Consider the following 21,660-nt stretch of genomic DNA (forward strand, 5'->3'; position numbering starts at 1 on the left):
TAAAATGTTTTTAAGTGCTTAAAGAAATGGTAGCTCTAATTACCATTATTATAATAATGATTTTATTATTCTGTCTCATGACATTTCCTACGTTGCACAGGACTGTTCCGTGGATGTTTCTGCTTTGTCTTTCCAATTAGACCATAAGATCCTTGAGGATCGTAGAGGAGAATGGACTGAGTCAAGACACTGGGCTTTGCTCTGGGCTCTACCACTGACCAGGTATGGAAGCTTGAGCCCAGAATTTAGTTTCTTCACCTGAAAAACAGGAAGACTTTGGCCTGCTCCAGGCCGTCTGCTGGTCTATAGAGAGAATGATGGGCCATATTTGAAAGGACTTTAACTGTATGAACATATAGGAAAATACAAGCTGCTGAAGCATATCCAGTGCCTATCATGGCCCTTAGGCACAAGGAGGAGTCAGCATAAATCCGGTGGCTTCTACAGAAGGTTCTTTGCTGCTGCCATATACGAACCAATACTTCATATATCTATAGTCTACTCCTTTCTGTTCGTTCATTTAACAGATACTTCTTTAACAAGTGTTGAGCCTGCTTTATGTGCCAGGGCTTGTGCTAGGAGGTGGGGATACAATGAGATACCCCAAGTCTACAGTAAAATTATTCTTTTTCTTTCAATGTATGGTTTTATATATCACCACACAATGAACATACCTTATCTGAAGGTAAATAAGATGATTTAAGACAAGACAATGCCCCCAGACTTAAAACACTATTTCAGGATAGATTTCATAGGAGTGTCCTCATTTGGCCCTAGTTTTCCCAGGCAAGGCTGGGCTTTGTGACAAAGGCAGTAAACAAAGACGCAAAACCCTGGACTCACGGGTGGCAGGCAGGAGTTCCAGGTGGTTGTGTCATCGCTGCTGGTACTTATGCTGACATTACAGTTGTCAACCTGGGATGCGCTCAGGCCATGGGGAGCCCCAGTGTCCTCCAGTTCTTCGTTCTGTTGCCGCCGTAGGCTTGCTAGCATTTGCAACTCGGATTCACTCATCTGGCTGGGTTGATAGTTTCTCCAGTCATATTCCTGACCAAGAGAGAAGAAAGTGACACAGCAAAGGGTCACTTGGCCTTTCTTAATTTTATGGGCTACCAATAAATGCTACTCTACAGCCTTAACCCCTTCAGTGGCTCCCGATTGACAGAGGCCCAGATCCTTAAAATGCCTTTATATGATGCCTATGCCAGCTGCCTCACCTTGTCTTTTCCTCCTGACGTGTCAGCCACACTTCATTTAGGTCCTCAAAAGCACTGAACTCATGTTTGTCTTGGTGCCTGTGCACATGCTAGTTCCCTGTGTGCTAATTCCTAGGTATCCTTTAGGGCCCAAATTATGTGTCACTTCCTCAGAAAAGCTTTTTCTGACAACCCCAAACTGATCCAGTTTGATCCCAAACTGGATCAGTTCCTCCACATTATATGCTCTCACAGAATCTTAGAGTGTTCATTTTTAGCGCTATCACAATTGCACTTATGTAACTGCTTTTGGAGTCCACAGGTAGTCTATGAGTGCTACAAAGGCAAGCACCACGACTGTCTTAATGTATTTCTCACATCTGGTGCCCAACCAGTATTCGAGGATTGACTAAATAAACAAAAATTCAAAGCAGTTTCTAAAAAAGAAGAATAACTTTCCATAAAAAAGTCCAGTTTACAAGAGAATTGATCAGTTTCATCAGTGTGAACATTATGAGCAAATAAATTCAACTTACAGTAAGACTGAGAATGACTAATGCTGTTAAAAGCCATCAAATAAAATATGAACTGAAGATAAGAACACGTAAGGTCTGAAAGCCAGAAAGACCTTGGAGCTACCATAAACACTTATACTCACACGGACTTCACTAAATGTGTAATCTGTCAAGACTACTACTACAAATCTTCAGAGGCTAGTATAAATATTATTTCAATGTACAGGGAAGAAACTGGCATATGGAATTTTCAAGCCCTTTCCTTTCTCTCTGGCTTAAACCAAATTTGGTAGCTAACATTAACTTCAACATTGCTGAAATGTTAGCATCACGTATGAATGAGCAGTGTGATTTACATCCAGGACTGGCATATAACTTGAAAACAATCTCGAAATATTTTGGTACATCTAGAATCAGTGATTATGCTCAAAAAGTTTTTTTCCATGACACACTAGAATTTTTAAGATATTCAAATCTCTACACTTATTTTCTTGGAAGACCCTTTGAGATGGCTACTGCCTTCTTTTCTGCCGCATAGGGATGTAAAAAGTTAAGAAAATATAATTTGGAAAAAAAATTCTTGGTGTTTCTATGACATTAAAAGCTTTTTAATAAAGCATTATCATCATCATAACTTGGGGGTTATGAAAGCTTGTGATCTAATAATGTGATGTGGAGATTTCCTGGAAAGTTGCCAGTGGAAACTCACTTAAATTCTTACAGTTCATGGCTCCAGCAGCTTGGCACCCTGAGAAGTCATGCAATCTCTAATAAGAGATTTCATGAGTATTTAATATGCTTTGAGAGTTCTTGGGACAAAACAGATATCACAAGAAGAAAAACAAAGTTTATATTCCAATGAAAAACACTTTAAAGAAGAAGAAAATAAAAATAATTTAAATTTCAAAGAAATAGGGGAGCAATAAACAAAAGATGCTCAACATCACTGTCATTAGAAAAAATAAATCAACATGACAATGAGGTACCATTCACATCCACTAGGATTGTTATAATACAAAAGATAGACAGTAATAAGTACTGGAGAGGATGTGGAGAAACTGTAATCCTCATACACCACTGGCTGTGAATATGAAATGGTGCAACCACTTTGGAAAACAGTTTGGTGGTTCCTCAAAATGTTAAACATGGGCCATGTGGCCCAACAATTCACTTGCAGGGATATATCCAAAAGAACTGACAATATATGTGCATACAAAAACTTACACACAAATGTTCATAGCAGCATTGTTCATAATAGCCCCAAAGTGGAAACAACCAAATGTTCATCAACTGATGAATGGATTTTAGTTTATCCATACAATGGAGTATTATTGGCCATAAAGATACATGCTACAACATGGATGAACCTTGAAAACATTATGCTAAGTGAAAGCAGCCTGAAGCAAAAGGTCACAGATTGTATGATTTCATTTATGTGAAATATACAAAAAAAGCAAATATGTAGAGATAGAAGAGAGACAGGTGATTGCCCAGGGACTGGGGAGAGAGGGAATGGGGAGTGATCTCTAATGGGTATGGGGTTTCTCTCTGGGGTGATGCAAATGTTCTGAAATTAGGCTGTGGTGGTGGTTATAGAATGTTGTGAATATACTAAAAACTCCTGAACTTTATGGTACATGAATTATACCTCAATTAAAAAAAAGTAGTTCAGTAATTAGATGTGAAAACAAGACTAGCCATTTGACTTTGGGATCAATAGTAAACATGTGACTTGCTGTCCTTCACTTCAGTTTTTCTGTCAAGAAATGGAACTAAACATTCTAACGTGTTCACATAGGTATGTTATTTGGCTTGCATTGACAATACATGCTTTTACAATGAAAAAGGAAATTTTATTTTCAAAATTTTTCTTAAGAATAAAGCTTTTATAAGTACTTAGTATGATTAATTCAGCCATTTGATTTGTTTATTTAATCCACAAGCCTATACTGTGCCTGGGGTACAACCCTAGGTGCTAAGACAGAAAAACAAGAGAGAATGCTGCAGTGGTTAAGCCACACATATCTGAGTCCAGGCACTGGTTTCATCATTTACCAGCTGTATGTGATTGGGCAAATCACCTAATCTCTCTGTGCCTTAGTTTCTTAATCTATAAAATGGAACCATAGTGTATACCTCATGGGATTTTTGGTGGACTAAAATAATGTATATCAAATGCTTAGCATAGTACCTGACAAACAGCTATACTAAGTGTCTCCAAACTCAACGATTTGTGTCTTTACCAGAACGTGTTTGAGTATGTACCTTCCAATATATGTTTATTTATAAAATTAAACAAATGTACAACTATATTAAAATAGTATGTATGGTATAAAACATACACACACAAAAAATAGAAATGAAAATGGTTGAGCTTAAAAAAATAAATGGAAATAGTGTGAAGCTCAGCTGATTCTTTTTGATACACCTCTTCTGGGGTGAATACATCCCTCTTAGGAGACCTCTGGGTTGGCAATCAATACATATGCTCCCTGTTATTATTATTCTTTCCTCTCACTTTCTCTGGCCCCTTTCAGCCATTCTGTACTATGCTAGGAGCTGGGAGTATAAAGAAAATGAGACACATCTCTGTCCTCATGGAGCTCAGTCTAGAAAGGGAGACCTAACAGGTATTATAAGTTGGGGTATTATAATGTATCATGATCAATACTACAAGAGATATGACTAAGATGCAACTGCCCAGTAGAATTAGAAAAAGCCTCACAGAAGTCTAAGGTGGCACGTGATAGTAATTAAATTTGTTGACAAATGGAATGAGTGGCCTTCATAGGGAGTGAACTCTCTCCACCACCAGAGGTATTGAAGCAGAGGTTGGGGAAGTAAATACTTGCCTGGAATATTGCAGTAATCTGCAGTGGTGGAAATGGATTGATCATTCCTTAATTTATCCCACAAATACTTACTGAGACCTTTTTATGTGCTAGAAACTGGTGGTGCTAACTTTGCTTAGAACTCTATATTTCCATGATTTTATTTGATACAACAGTAAAATGTATTCTGACAACACCCTGGAAGGGACAGCCAAAAGTGAGTGGAGAGAAAGAAGCAACTTTCTCCAGGGTCATGAATAGAGCAACTGGTGGCAGAGAGAGGTAATTAACTTAGTCCCTTGATAGATTCTTTCTTTCTTTCTTTTCTTTCTTTCTTTCCTTCCTCCCTCCCTCCCTCCCTCCCTTCCTCCCTTCCTTCCTTTCTTTCTTTCTTTATGGCTGTGTTGGGTCTTCATTTCTGTGCGAGGGCTTTCTCTAGTTGTGGCAAGTGGGGGCCACTCTTCATCACGGTGCGCGGGCCTCTCACTATCGCGGCCTCCCTTGTTGTGGAGCACAGGCTCCAGACGCGCAGGCTCAGTAGTTGTGGCTCACGGGCCTAGTTGCTCCGTGGCATGTGGGATCTTCCCAGACCAGGGCTCGAACCCGTGTCCCCTGCATTAGCAGGCAGATTCTCAACCACTGCGCCACCAGGGAAGCCCCCCTTGATACATTCTTGATTTGCAATCTCTTAAACCATTTCAAAATCACCAGAAAGGTTAAATCATTTATTAATTTTTTTACAAAAGAAGGCTTGCAATAAAGTCTTCACATTAAAGTAGACCCAGCACAAGATGTCATCTAACTAAATTATGCAACTCCTGAGAGGCAAAGTGTTTTATGTAATTCTCTCTCTTAAAGGCTCAAACTGTTATGTATAACCCAATTTTGTCTCAAAATATCCTTGTAGGAAAGAGGGGAGACATTATCAATCAGATTTGTTTTAGGAGCAAGATAATGGGCTCAAGGCTATATAATTCAGCTGTGCTCAGACTCCCAGGCAAGTCCTTCCCTTATAAAGCATTCAAGCCATTTGTTTTCATTGATCTTTTTTCAGACAGTTTTGGGAGCCTAAGACAGTGAAGTTACAAAGACAAGTATGATGTGGCCCCTGCTTTCACAGGCCTTATAATCTAGGAGGGCAATTAAGAGTTCTAAAGAAATGAGTATACAATAAGGTAACATATACTGAGGTATAGTATTAATAATCACACAGAACTTTGATAATGATTAAAAGGAAAACCGATAACTCCAGCAAAATGATAAAACACAACAAACAAAAATAATCTTTCAACTTGATGCCCTTCACCTTGTCCCTGTTCTCAAAGATTTTAAGATGGAACAGCTTAATTGATCAAATATCTGCCTATAGAATTTTGTGAGCCTCAGATAAGACCCAATTCTACTGAACTGTGGGTGACACAAGGCTGAGTTTACAATGGTGGTGTAGAGGCAAAGTGAGACACGGCCACCAGTTAATAAGATGAGATGACGAACGTCCTTCTATTTTATATGGTTGGGAGAGTAACAGAATTGAGAGAAAATTGGGTCGTTATTCTCATTCTGGAGCCTATAAAAATCTTCGAGACTCTTTCTGAATCAGGTTTGCATTGTGACAGTGCCTGATACCTAGGGCATAGGAGACATCATGTTGTAAAAACTCTTAATAAAAGTTCTAACAATCAATTTCCGGCTCTTTGTATTCCTTTAAGTTACACCAAGACTCAAAAGGTGCTACTACTACAAAAGGGATAGTGGCTCTTATAACAGAAGGCAACGTGAGAAAAGGGAGATATACCAAATAGTCTGGCATTTCAGAAAAGAGAGAGGTCACTTCTTGTAGGATCAGGCAAGGCTTCATGGAGGAGATGTTCTTCAAGCCGGGCCTTGAAGGATGGGAAGGGTGATATGGAAGCATATTCTAAGCATCAGGCAGGAAAACATGGGGCAAGTTAGAAGCATGGAGCTTATATTCATAGAAAGCATTATTTACTTATACATACTGTTTTAGAAATGAAATTTGTAATACTGTTCCAAAGTAACAAGAATGAAAATACCTAGAATTTAACCTAAATCTTATAAGACCAGATGGCTTCCACTTCCTTGCCCAAGTCTTGTTAAAAAATATAGGATTCTACCAAAAGACATAATTTTAATAGCTCCCAAATGGAAACTACCCAAATGCCCATCAACAGTAGAATGGATAAATAAATGGTGCGAGAGTCACACAGTAGGACACTATATTGAAATGACTGATATATTGAATCTTACAAATGAAATGCTGAGTGAGAGAACCCAGACACAAGAGACCATACACTGGTAAAACTAGTCTTGGCAGGTAGGGGGTGGTTGTGAGGGCACAGTGACAGAAAAGGAGAGTGACAGGGAGGGAGCACAATGGGGCTTCTGGGGTGCCGGCATCGTTTTCTTTCTTGATTCAGATGATGGTCACATGTGTTTGTTCAGTTTGTGAAAATCCATCTAAACATATGTTTATGATATGCTTACTTCTCTGTGGCCAACAAGAGCAAAGAAGTCTAAGAGTCAAAGAGAGATTTCCTAGGAAGTGATTAGTCAGCCATTGGCACCTTACTCTGGACTGTCTTAATGGGGGGAAAAAAAGCAGTTTGTAAATGTGGCTGGGAGTCAGTATCATGGTAGTTTCAAACTTGTATTTATTATTAAGAGTTTTAATGATGTAATTAGAAAGTTTTGTGAATTTTTTTGAACCCCAACACGACAGCAAGAAAAGTGGAAGTCCATTTTCCAAAACTAATTTTAAACTTTAATTGGCATTTTAATTTGAAGATTAATCTCCTCCCTATTGCTATTTGCAGACCGTGTTTAATTCCTATATTGACATTTTTAATACTAATAGCTCATGGTAAATTAGTGTTCTAGAGCATCTCTTTTCCAACTAGCACTCTTTGAAGACTTGTTTCAAATTCTTGAGCTACTTACCCACACAAGAATTTGCTCTGATTCATTGGGGACACAGGCCCACTAACAATAGGAATGAAAAGAAGACAGAAGCCACAAACATGAGCTCTAAGTGACACATACTTGAGCTCATAACTCATTCACAATCATATGGTAGCTTTCAGCATGTCTTCACCACACAAAGAGATAAATCAAAACTTAAAGACCAAGCCACAGTACAATTCGAAAACCTTTGCTAAATTTAAGAGATGCTACGTCAACTTGCACAGCATAAATTAAGAGCCAGGCTATTCAAAAGAACCAACCGGTCAGAATCTAGATCATGTTTTATGTTAAAAGCGTTCACGTGGACATAGGCTTAACCAGACTCAATGTTGTCTCTGAAATGTCTGTCACAAACATTTCGGCATGTGACCTGGAGACACTTCACAACCCTTGACTCAATCCATACTTCATGATTCATGAATAATAATCTCTCAAAATGTCTCAGGTAAAGAATTGTTGGCTAATTAAATCCAACAGTGGCAAAATTCCTTGCAAAGTGATAGCTATCTATCTTATATATGTGGCTCTCTCTTTTTTGGCACGAAAAGATTTAAAGAAAAAGATCTTTATATTTATGTGCTATATTTGTATAGAGTACTCTTTTAATCCATGACCTAAAAAGAAATATACTTCCATACATTTTGCCTTGGTAGTCAGCTTGCTAATTTTCAGAAAGAATTCTCTGACAAATATAGCTGATCTCTTATTAACCTTAAAGTGAGTTGATAAACAATTTGTAATTTTCCAGCATCTGTCTTCTGAGTTTAAGAATAATAGACTAGAAGGAATCTAGTAAAACCAAATTGAACAGGTTTTATATTATACTCAAGGATATGCCATCTACAAGGTGAATTGTAGCCTTGTACATGGGACAAGCATAGTAGCCATTCAATAAGTTGTAGTTTAAAATATTATTTAAAGAACCAGGAGGAAAACAATTACTGAGATTGCTTACAGAGATGAAAACAGCAGAGGCAAGCCAACTGATGCTTCTGGAATGGGAATATGATAACTTTTAAGTAAGTTTGAACTGTTTAGAATATAAAACTGGTTGTAAAACATTAACGACAGATATACCAACATCTGTGCATGCTTCTGCACATTAAAATACTGCAAAGCTTCAAGTGGCAATAGAAGTTAAATTGCCACACAAAATAATCACAGAATTTTTTCAGTGGTCTTTAACTAAGGGTGATGGGCCAGTGTGGTGGAAGGTACACAGGCTTTTCTGGCCAGATCTCCTGGGTTTGATACTCTGCCTTGTCACTTATTATATGTGAACAAGCTAAACCTCTCTCCTTCCTTATCTTTCAAATAAGGAAGGCCTCTCATGAGGGGTGAAAATGGAGACTGGAGATAGTATGGGACACCTTGTAGAGGGCCTGGCACATGGCAAGTACTCCAGATCCTTAAAGCCACAAATGAGGTTCTTAATCAAAGACCTCAATCTCAATGGGTTTAGAAAATAGCCTAGTACCTCTTACATAAAGAAGGAAAATGACAAATTTGACTTGATCCTCTTTAAAATTAGGAAGAACAAGACATCAAAGAAGATGGATTTCTTCCATAAACATTCAATTAGTAGGATGCTAACCTTAGCATTGGAATACTGGAGAACTGACAGTGAAACGCCACAGTGTGTGGGTTAAACCACTAACGTATTTTCATTGATTCATACTTCTGATAGTCTCTTAATTTTTGTCAAGACTTTCTAGCTACAATTTCTGAAACTTCTGAGAATTTGAAACTGCTCCTCTTCATCAGAGTAACTGGCATATTGTTTGCATAACTAACTACTCAGAAATGGAGATAAGAAAATGTCCTAATAACTCTTGCAATTCCATATCATCATCTGGATTTTAAACCACAATTCCATCTTAAATTATTTTAAAATACATCTATTCTAGACCATTTTGCCTTGGTGGATAACTAAATTAGACACTAGATACAAAGAAAGTGAAAGAAACAAACCACCCTGTAGTATCAGCAGCAGTTCAGACAGAAAAATATTCAAAAAGAAGGCAGAGGGCTAGGAGTGAGTTCCACCTGGGAAATTTCTATGCCTAATTCAAATACTTTTACTGGTGACACAAATGTTATTTAATCACCAAATTCTATAGCTTCAGCAATATCCCCAGCAGTACATTGACAGATAAGACTGAGATAATGACCTTGTTTTTACAGAGACAAGGAAAGAGTACAGTATCAACAAAACATCAAATATCAGACTCTTTTTCCAAAGACTATTAATTGGCAGGAATGTCCAATTTAATAAATGAAATATTCTTCCCATGGTTAACAGTGCGGTTTATGAAATGCTGTCAGTCCTGCCCAAGTTCAATTCACTCCATCAATCATGGAGCTACACACCTACAATTTAGTTCTGGGAACATGGCAAGTACATCGAGGGTGGTCTCTGGGGAATGACTGGAGAGACATCACATCCTGCTTCTAAATATTTTTCTCTCTTCAGTGTATCTTTGAAAAAATATCAACAATTATTGAACAATCTCAATAATTAGTTTCTAGAATTTGATTGAAATTGAAAGGTCTGCTTTAGAATGCCAGGCATACTGGTTTACAATTCTAACTACTCAGAAATAGGTACAAGAAAATATCCTGTTGGACTATGGGATAGTAGTTCTACATGTACTATCTCATTTAATACTCAAAACAACCCTACGGAATAAGTATTGTTATTTTCTCCAAGTTTACATATGACATAACCAAGGCTCAAAGAGGTTAAGAAATGTGTCCACGGTCACATAAGAAAAAGGAAGCAAAGCTAGGACTCAAATCAGGTCTGTCTGATTTGAGCTGGTGCTCTGAACCATGGTGCCCACTGCTCCTGACTTCTCAGTTTCGAAGAATGAAGATGTGGATAGACATGACATAGGGCCCTGTTTGGGGAAGTCCTTGAGGGCAGCAAAGGGAAGGATCAGGGCAGCATGAGGTCGGTGGGCATCTGTGGTGGAAGCTGCTGAAGGAGGGAGAGTCATCCCTAAGTGAACCTCCCCAATTGGGCCAGGGTGATGTATAACATACAAGGCAACCTGACCCTGAGACAGGTGTTTTGCAACAATGGAATATTGTTGTAGCTGAAGCAAGTCAGGGGTGAGAAAGACATTTATGAATTCTTCAAACAATGCAGTATTGTTAGAAAGACAGCTGCAAATGGCATACTTGAGTGGCAAATTCAAAGAGAGAAAGATGGCATCATCTTTCTGAACAAAGAGTATTACACACCCTAGAAAATGCAGAAATTTATGTAACGGAATAATGCCTTTAGAACTCTAAAATAATTTACAAATTCATTTTTCTCTAAGTTTGTTGAGCATAAATTGCATTGAATAGTAAACTTTTATAACTTAAAAAATATATGATGATAGATATTCACTGCTCTAATACTGGGCTCAAGTTCAGCAGGGAGGCGATGAAACTAATCCTTTTTTATTATCCAAAAAAAAAAAGGCTTCATGATTAAGAGAAAAATTTGCTCACATCATACCATGGCCTAAAATATCTTTAAAAGTGTCTTTCCATAATTCAGTTCTGATTTTGAAAACTGGAAATGTGAAAATTAAACTCAAAAGTTATATATATTTTACAATGTTTTTCCTATAAAAAGTCATGTCTTTTTTTCTAAAGAGAATACCTGAATTTGTAATTGGTAGCATATTTTGTCATTCTTATGAAAATAGCAATTCTTCAAAAACTCCAACTTTTTTCTGGAACCACAAAGACTGTTATATATGTCTTGTTTATTTGTTTAAAGGTGCACATAATGACATCTGCAGGTTTAAACTGATTCATTCAAAATTATTTGAATGCAGTTATACATGTGGAAAGGTTTAATTACCAGCTATCTATATGATTGCAATACTACCCAGAGGGCTGTACTTCTTTCTTAATTAAAAATATCTGAACTTAATAATAGAGAACTCTATTAAGATATGAATAAAACATTGCAAGAAAGAAGTTTACCAAGCAGTCAAATTAATTTCAGTAAGCATTCCTTAAAAATTACTAGTACTCTTCCATATCAGGGGATTAGGAAGACAATTTTCTTGCACCTCCTTTTGTAAGAGCCTCTGTTTTTCTTTTGTCATAAAGTTGCTTCACGTTGGCACTTTGTGAGAGCACAGATTTTCAATGGGATGTTCACTTACAATTCCTGATTGTGGTACCTTGATGCCTAGGTTGATGGCTCAGATACATCCAGTCTGCCACAGCCCAGTAAATGACATGACCATCTGTCTGGTTACTCAAGTCCTAAACCTAAGCACCATCCTTGATTCTGCCTGTTTCTTCTTTCTTACATCCTGTCAGTCCTACTTCCCCATTATTCCAGTAATCTGCTACTTCTCTTCATCTCCACTCTGAACTATCAGAGTAATGCCTCAATTGCTTTCCCTGCTTCTATGCCTGCCCTATTGAATCCATTCTGGACGCAGCCGGAGGAGACTTTTTGAATATAAACGTCATTGCCTTGCTTAATAACCTTCAAAGACTTACCATTGCATTTGGAATAAAGGCCACCCTCTTCACCACATCCTCCCTGACCTTACATGATCTGGGCCTGTTTACCTCTCTGATGTCACCCTCTTCTACTTTCCCCTTGCCCATATGTTCCACCTACACGGGCCTCCTTTATTCCTCAAAGATGCCCATTTTAGGAGCTTTGTACCTGCTGTTCCTGATGCCTAAAACATTATCCTCTAGTTCTTTGCATGGCTGCCTTCATCTTAAACTTTAGCTCTCAGCTCAAATGTCACCTACTCAGTCAGATACTAGGTAAAGTGCCCACAATTCTATCCAACCTACCACTCTATTATATCACCCAGATTTTTCCTTCCCAAGTCTTTATCATATAAAGTTTATAATCACTGTATGCACTTGTTTATTTGTTATCTGTGTCTTCCAACAGATATAAGCTCCCTGAGGACAGAGGCTTCATCTTTCTTGGTCAGTGTATCTCTAGCAGCTGGGAGAATACCTGACCTGATAAGCCGTCAACAGAAGAGGAGATGCTCTTACTTATTCAGAAGCAGAACTAGAATAAGCATACTCCATCACCTGGAGATGCTTTATTCTAGAAACCCAGCTTAGGCGGTAGAACCTCCATACATATCAGAACTCTACATATAGGGACTGTGATGCTAGCCAGCAAAGGTAATTTCACACCTGCATTCATATTAATATTAAATGGACTTCTAGTTCCAGGAGAATTCTCAGAATTTTCTTCTTGCATCAAGCACAATTCTTTTGAGTCACACCAGTAGAATCTTTCTAGGCCTGTCTGAGCTCATCAGGCCTGTGTTACAATTCAATACTGGGGCCACACTATTAAGTATTAAATCTTACATATATTGAAAGAAAAAAAGGTTTTTATTGAAATTAAATCCAATTTGTGGGGACTTTCCTGGTGGCGCAGTGGTTAAGAATCCGCCTGCCAATGCAGGGGACACGGGTTTGAGCCCTGGTCCGGGAAGATCCCACATGCCTTGGAGCAAGTAAGCCCGTGTGCCACAACTACTGAGCCCACGAGCAGCAATGAAGACTCAACGAAGCCAAAAATAAATAAATAAAATAAATAAATTTATTAAAAAACCCCTCCAATTTGTGGATGCAATTAAGTTAGAAGAAGAAATAAAAAACATCCAGATTGGAAAGGAAGTAGAACTATCTCTATCTGCAATGCCATGATCTTGTATATAGAAAATCCAAAGGAATTCACAAAACACTATTAGAACTAATAAATGTTCAGCAAGGTTGCAAGATACAAAATCAATTTAAAAATCAATTGTATGGGGGGACCTTCAAGATGGCATAGGAGTAAGACGTGAAATCACCTACCTCCCCACAAATACATAAAAAATACATCTACATGTGGAACAATTCCTACAGAACACCTACTAAGTGCTGGCAGAAGACCTCAGACTTACCAAAAGGCAAGAAACTCCCCACGTACCTGGGTAGGGCAAAAGAAAAAAGGAAAAACAGAGACAAAAGAATAGGGACGGGACCTGCACCTCTGGGAGGGAGCTGTGAAGGAGGAAAGGTTTCCACACACTAGGAAGCCCCTGCACTGGCAGAGAAAGGGGGTGGTGGAGGGGGGAAGAAGCTTCGGAGCCACGGAGGAGAGCGCAGCAACAGGGGTGCGGAGGGAAAAGCAGAAAGATTCCCGCATAGAGGATCGGTGCTGAGTAGCACTCACCAGCCCAAGAGGCTTGTCTGCTCACCCACCAGTGGGTGGGGCTGAGGGCTGGGAGCTCAGGCTCCGGCTTCGGAGGTCAGATCCCAGGGAGAGGACTGGGATTGGCTGCATGAACACAGCCTGAAGGGGGCTAGTGCGCCACGCCTAGCCAGGAGGGAGTCCGGGAAAAAGTCTGGAGCTGCCTAAGAGGCAAGAGACCATTGTTTTGGGGTGCACGAGGAGAGGGGATTCAGAGCACCGCCTAAACGAGCTCCAGAGATGGGTGCGAGCCACAGCTATTAGTGCAGACACCAGAGACAGGCATGAGATGCTAAGGCTGCTGCTGCTGCCACCAAGAAGCCTGTGTGTGAGCACAGGTCACTCTCCACACCTCCCCTCCCGGAGCCTGTGCAGCCCGCCACTGCCAGGGTCCCGTGATCCAGGGACAACTTCCACAGGAGAACACATGGTGTGCCTCAGGCTGTTGCAATGTCACGCTGGCCTCTGCCGCCGCAGGCTCACCCTGCAATCTGGACCCCTCCCTCCCCCCGGCCTGAGTGAGCCAGAGCCCCCTAATCAGCTGCTCCTTTAACCCTGTCCTGTCTGGGCGGGGGACAGACGCCCTCATGGAACCTGCATGCAGAGGCAGGGCCATATCCAAAGCTGAACCCCAGGAGCTGGGCAAACAAAGAGGAATGGAAATTTCTCCCAGCAGCCTCAGGAGCAGTGGATTAAATCTCCACAGTCATCTTGATGTACCCTGCATCTGTGGAATACCTGAATAGACAATGAATCATCCCAAAATTTAGGTGGTGGACTTTGGGAGCAACTGTAGAATTGGAGTTTGCTTTCTGCATCTAATTTGTTTCTGGTTTTATGTTTATCTTAGTTTAGTATTTAGAGCTTATTATCATTGGTAGATTTGTTTATTGATTTGGTTGCTCTCTTCCATTCATATATATATATATATATATATATATATATATATATATATATATATACATATATGTTTATCCTTTTTCTCTTTTTGTGAGTGTGTATGTGTATGCTTCTTCGTGTGATTTTGTCTGTATAGCTTTGCTTTTACCATTTGTCCTAGGGTTCTGTCTGTCTGTATTTTTTTTTTTTTAGTACAGTTTTTAGCGCTTGTTATCATTGGTGGATTTGGTTTTTGGTTTGGTTGCTCTCTTCTTTCTTTCTTTCAATATTTTATTTTAATAGCTTTATTTTATTTTAATTTATTATTTTTTCTTTCTTTCTTTCTTTTTCTCCCTTTTCTTCTGAGCCGTGTGGCTGACAGGGTCTTTGTGCTCAGGCCGGGTGTCAGGCCTGAGGCTCTGATATGGGAGACCCGAGTTCAGGAAACTGGTCCACCAGAGACCTCTGGGCCCCATATAATATCAAATGGCAAAAGCTGTCCCAGAGATCTCCACCTCAATGCTAAGACCCAGATCTACTCAACGACCAGCAAGCTCCAGTGCTGGACACCCCATGCCAGTCAACTAGCAAGACAGGAACACAACCCAACCCATTAGCAGAGAGGCTGCCTAAAATCATAATAAGTTCATAGACACCCCAAAACACACTACCGGACGTGCTCCTGCCCACCAGAAAGACAAGATCCAACCTCATCCACCAGAACACAGGCACCAGTCCCCTCCACCAGGAAGCCTACACAACCCACTAAACAAACCTTACCCACTGGGGGCAGACACCAAAAAAAACGGAAACTACGAACCTGCAGCCTGCGAAAAGGAGACCCCAAACACAGTAAGTTAAGCAAAATGAGAAGACAGAGAAATACACAGCAGATGAAGGAGCAAGGTAAAAACCCACCAGACCAAACAAATGAAGATGAAATAGGCAGTCTACCTGAAAAAGAATTCAGAGTAATGATACTAAAGATGATCCAAAATCTTGGAAAGAGAATGGAGAAAATACAAGAAACGTTTAACAAGGATGTAGAAGAACTAGAGAGCAAACGAACAGTGATGAAAAACACAATAAATGAAATTAAAAATTCTCTAGAAAGAATCAGTAGCAGAATAACTGAGGCAGAAGAACGGATAAGTGACCTGGAAGATAAAATAGTGGAAATAACTACCACAGAGCAGAATAAAGAAAAAAGAATGAAAAGAATTGAGGACAGTCTCAGAGACCTCTGGGACAACATTAAACACACCAATATTTGAATTATGGGGGTCCCAGAAGAAGAAGAGAAAAGAAAAGGGACTGAGAAAATATTTGAACAGATTATAGTTGAAAACTTCCCTAATATGGGAAAGGAAATAATCAATCAAGTCCAGGAAGCACAGAGAGTCCCATACAGGATAAATGCAAGGAGAAACACGCCAAGACACATATTAATCAAACTATCAAAAATTAAATACAAAGACAAAAATATTAAAAAGCAACAAATAACATACAAGGGAATCCCCATAGGGTTAACAGCTGATCTTTCAGCAGAAACTCTGCAAGCCAAAAAGGAGTGCAGGACATATTTAAAGTGATGAAAGGGAAGAACCTACAACCAAGATTACTCTACCCAGCAAGGATCTCATTCAGACTCGAAGGAGAAATTAAAACCTTTACAGACAAGCAAAAGCTAAGAGAATTCAGCACCACCAAACCAGTTTCACAACAAATGCTAAAGAAACTTCTCTAGGCAGGAAACACAAGAGAAGGAAAAGACCTACAATAATAAACCCAAAACAATTAAGAAAATGGTAATAGGAACATACATATTGATAATTACCTTAAATGTAAATGGTTTAAATGCTCCAACCAAAAGACATAGACTGGCGGAATGGAAACAAAAACAAGACCCGTATATATGCTGTCTACAAGAGACCCACTTCAGACCTAGGGACACATACAGACTGAAAGTGAGGGGATGGAAAAAGATATTCCATGCAAGTGGAAATCAAAAGAAAGCTGGAGTAGCAATTCTCATATCAGACAAAATAGACTTTAAAACAAAGACTATTACAAGAGACAAAGAAGGACACTACATAATGATCAAGGGATCAATCCAAGAAGAAGATATGACAATTGTAAATATTTATGCACCCAATATAGGAGCACCTCAATACATAAGGCAAATACTAACAGCCATAAAAGGGGAAATCGACAGTAACATAATCATAGTAGGGGACTTTAACACCCCACTTTCACCAAAGGACAGATCATCCAAAATGAAAATAAATAAGGAAACACAAGCTTTAAATGATACATTAAACAAGATGGACTTAATTGATATTTATAGGACATTCCAGCCAAAAACAACGAATACACTTTCTTCTCAAGTGCTCATGGAACATTCTCCAGGATAGATCATATCTTGGGTCACAAATCAAGCCTTGGTAAATTTAAGAAAATTGAAATTGTATCAAGTATCTTTTCCGACCACAATGCTATGAGACTAGATATCAATTACAGGAAAAAATCTGTAAGAAATACAAACACATGGAGGCTAAACAACACACTACTTAATAACCAAGAGATCACTGAAGAAATCAAAGAGGAAATCAAAAAATACCTAGAAACAAATGACAATGAAAACACAACAACCCAAAACCTATGGGATGCAGCAAACGCAGTTCTAAGAGGGAAGTTTATAGCTATACAAGCCTACCTTAAGAAACAGGAAACATCTCAAATAAACAACCTAACCTTACACCTAAAGCAATTAGAGAAAGAAGAACAAAAAAACCCCAAAGTTAGCAGAAGGAAAGAAATCATAAAGATCAGATCAGAAATAAATGAAAAAGAAAGGAAGGAAATGATAGCAAAGATCAATAAAACTAAAAGCTGGTTCTTTGAGAAGATAAAGAAAATTGATAAACCATTAGTCAGACTCATCAAGAAAAAAAGGGAGAAGACTCAAATCAATAGAATTAGAAATGAAAAAGGAGAAGTAACAACTGACACTGCAGAAATACAAAGGATCATGAGAGATTACTACAAGCAACTATATGCCAATAAAATGGACAACCTGGAAGAAATGGACAAATTCTTACAAAAGCACAACCTTCCGAGACTGAACCAGGAAGAAACAGAAAATATGAACAGACCAATCACAACCACTTAAATTGAAACTGTGATTAAAAATCTTCCAACAAACAAAAGCCCAGGACCAGATGGCTTCACAGGCGAATTCTATCAAACATTTAGGGAAGAGCTAACACTTATCCTTCTCAAACTCTTCCAAAATATAGCAGAGGGAGGAACACTCCCAAACTCATTCTACGAGGCTACCATCACTCTGATACCAAAACCAGACAAAGATGTCACAAAGAAAGAAAACTACAGGTCAATATCACTGATGAACACAGATGCAAAAATCCTCAACAAAATACTAGCAAACAGAATCCAACAGCACATTAAAAGGATCATACATTACGATCAAGTGGGGTTTATCCCAGGAATGCAAGGATTCTTCAGTACACGTAAATCAATCAACGTGATACACTATATTAACAAACTGAAGGAGAAAAACCATATGATCATCTCAATAGATGCAGAGAAAGCTTTTGACAAAATTCAACACCGCTTTATGATAAAAACCCTCCAGAAAGTAGGCATAGAGGGAACTTTCCTCAACATAATAAAGGCCATATATGACAAACCCACAGCCAACATCGTCCTCAATGGTGAAAAACTGAAACCATTTCCACTAAGATCAGGAACAAGACAAGGTTGCCCACTCTCACCACTATTATTCAACATAGTTTTGGAAGTTTTAGCCACAGCAATCAGAGAAGAAAAAAAAATAAAAGGAATCCAAATTGGAAAAGAAGAAGTAAAGCTGTCACTGTTTGCACATGACATGATACTATACATAGAGAATTCTAAAAATGCCACCAGAAAACTACTAGAGCTAATCAATGAATTTGGTAAAGTTGCAGGATACAAAATTAATGCACAGAAATCTCTTGCATTCCTATACACTAATGATGAAAAATCTGAAAGAGAAATTAAGGAAACACTCCCATTTACCATTGCAACAAAAAGAATAAAATACCTAGGAATAAACCTACCTAGGGAAACAAAAGACCTGTATGCAGGAAACTATAAGACCCTGATGAAAGAAATTAAAGATGATACCAAGAGATGGAGAGATATACCATGTTCTTGGATTGGAAGAATCAACATTGTGAAAATGACTATACTACCCAAAGCAATCTACAGATTCAATGTAATCCCTAACAAATTACCAATGGCATTTTTTACGGAAGTAGAACAAATAATCTTAAAATTTGTATGGAGACACAAAAGACCCCGAATAGCCAAAGCAGTCTTGAGGGAAAAAAACGGAGTGGGAGGAATCAGACTCCTGACTTCAGACTACACTACAAAGCTACAGTAATAAAGACAATATGGTACTGGCACAAAAGCAGAAACTTAGATCAATGGAACAAGAGAGAAAGCCCAGAGATAAACCCACGCTCATATGGTCAACTAAACTATGACAAAGGAGGCAAGGATACACAATGGAGAAAAGACAGTCTCTTCAATAAGTGGTGCTGGGAAAACTGGACAGCTACATGTAAAAGAATGAAATTAGAATACTCCCTAACACCATACACAAAAACAAACTCAAAATGGGTTCGAGACCTAAGTGTAAGACCGGACAGTATGAAACTTAGAGGAAAACATAAGAAGAACACTCTTTGCCATAGATCACAGCAAGATCTTTTTTGATCCACCTCCTAGAATAATGGAAATAAAAACAAATATAAACAAACGGGACCTAATGAAACTTCAAAGCTTTTGCACAGCAAAGGAAACCATAAACAAGACAAAAACACAACCCTCAGAATGGGAGAAAATATTTGCAAATGAATCAATGGACAAAGGATTAATCTCCAAAATATATAAACAGCTTATGCAGCTCAATATTAAAGAAACAAACGACCCAATGCAAAAATGGGCAGGAGACCTAAATAGACATTTCTCCAAAGAAGACATACAGATGGCCAAGAAGCACATGAAAAGCTGCTCAACATCACTAATTATTAGAGAAATGCAAATCAAAACTACAATGAGGTATCACCTCACACCAGTTAGAATGGGCATCATTAGAAAATCTACAAACAACAAATGCTGGAGAGGGTGTGGAGAAAAGGGAACCCTCTTGCACTGTTGGTGGGAATGTAAATTGATACAGCCACTATGGAGAACAGTATGGAGGTTCCTTAAAAAACTAAAAATAGAATTACCATATGACCCAGCAATCCCACTACTGGGCATATACCCAGAGAAAACCATAATTCAAAAAGACACATGCAACCCAATGTTCATTGCAGCACTATTTACAATAGCCAGGTCATGGAAGCAACCTACATGCCCACTGACAGACGAATGGATAAAGAAGATGTGGTACATATATACAATGGACTATTACTCAGCCATAAAAAGGAACGAAATTGGGTCATTTGTTGAGACGTGGATGGATCTAGAGACTGTCATACAGAGTGAAGTAAGTCAGAACGAGAAAAACAAATATCGTATATTAACACATGTATGTGGAACCTAGAAAAATGGTACAGATGAACCAGTTTGTAGGGCAGAAGTTGAGACACAGATGTAGAGAACAAACGTATGGACACCAAGGGGGGAAGCCGCAGGGGGGTGGGGATGGTGGTGTGATGAATTGGGGGATTGGGATTGACATGTATACACTGATGTGTATAAAACTGACGAATAATAAGAACCTGCTGTATAAAAAAAGAAATAAAATACAATTCAAAAATTCAAAAAAAAAAGATAATAGAAAATATCAGTCAAACTAAGAGCTGGTTCTTTGAAAAGATAAACAAAATGGACAAACCTTTAGCTAAACTCACTAAGAAAAAAAGACAGTAGGCTGTGATAAATAACATAAGAAATGAAAGAGGATAAATAACAGATACCACAGAAAGACAAAGGATTATAAGAGAATATTATGAACAACAAATTAGACATATTATGCCGACAAATTAGACAACCTAAGAAATGGACAAACTCTTAGATTCATACAACCTTCCACGACTGAATCATGGAGAAACAGAAAATCTGAATAGACTGATCACTAATAAAAAGATTGAAACATTAATCAAAAACCTCCCCAAAACAAAAGTTCAGGACCAGATGGCTTCACAGGTGAACTCTACCAAATATTCAAAGAAGATTTAATACCTATTCTTTTCAAACTCTTCAAAAAATTAAAGAGGAAGGAATGATTGCTAACTCATTTTACGAGGCCAACATTACCCTTATGCCAAAACCAGGCAAACTCAACACAACAAAAGAAAATTACAGACCAATATCTTTGATGAACATAGATGCAAAAATCGTCAACAAAATATTAGTAAACCAAATACAGCAATATATTAAAAGGATCATATTCCATGATAAAGTGGGGCTTATTCCAGGGATGCAAATTGGCTCAACATTCACAAGTAAATAAATAGGATATACCACATTAATAAAACAAAGGATAAAAAGCATATGATCATCTCAGTCGATGCAGAAAAAGCATCTGACCAGATTCAACACCCATTTCTGATAAAAACTCTCAATAAAATAGGTATAGAAAGAACATACTTCAACATAATACAAGTCATATATGACAAACTAACAGCTAACATCACACTCAATGGTGAAAAATTGAAAGCTATCCCTCTAAAATCAGGAAAAAGACAAGGATGTGCAAGGATGCACACTCTCACCACTCTTATTCAACACAGTAGTGGAAGTCCTAGCCAGAGCAATTAGGCAATAAAAAGAGAGAAAAGGCATTCCAGTTGGAAAGGAAGAAGTAAAACTGTCACTATTTGCAGACGACATGATTTTATATGGAGAGAATCCTTAAGACTCCATCAAAAAAACATTAGAAATAATAAACAAATACGGTATAGTTGCAGGGTACAAAATCAACATACAAAAAAATCTGTTGC

At 38.4% G+C, this 21,660-nt stretch overlaps 1 protein-coding gene across 5 annotated transcripts in view; it reads right to left on the reverse strand.

Annotated features, from left to right (window-relative positions):
- Positions 1–21,660, reverse strand: part of CFAP20DC (CFAP20 domain containing) — a 291,020-nt gene that overhangs the window by 84,092 nt on the left and 185,268 nt on the right. For all 5 annotated transcript variants that reach the window (XM_059940068.1, XM_059940072.1, XM_059940067.1 and 2 more), the window contains one exon: positions 844–1,047. In XM_059940068.1, coding sequence (XP_059796051.1) covers positions 844–1,047 — 204 coding nt within the window. The remainder of the gene's footprint in view (positions 1–843; positions 1,048–21,660) is intronic.

This window comes from Balaenoptera ricei, chromosome 11, assembly GCF_028023285.1.
Source record: "Balaenoptera ricei isolate mBalRic1 chromosome 11, mBalRic1.hap2, whole genome shotgun sequence".
In the NCBI taxonomy this organism is placed as follows: Eukaryota; Metazoa; Chordata; class Mammalia; order Artiodactyla; family Balaenopteridae; genus Balaenoptera; species Balaenoptera ricei.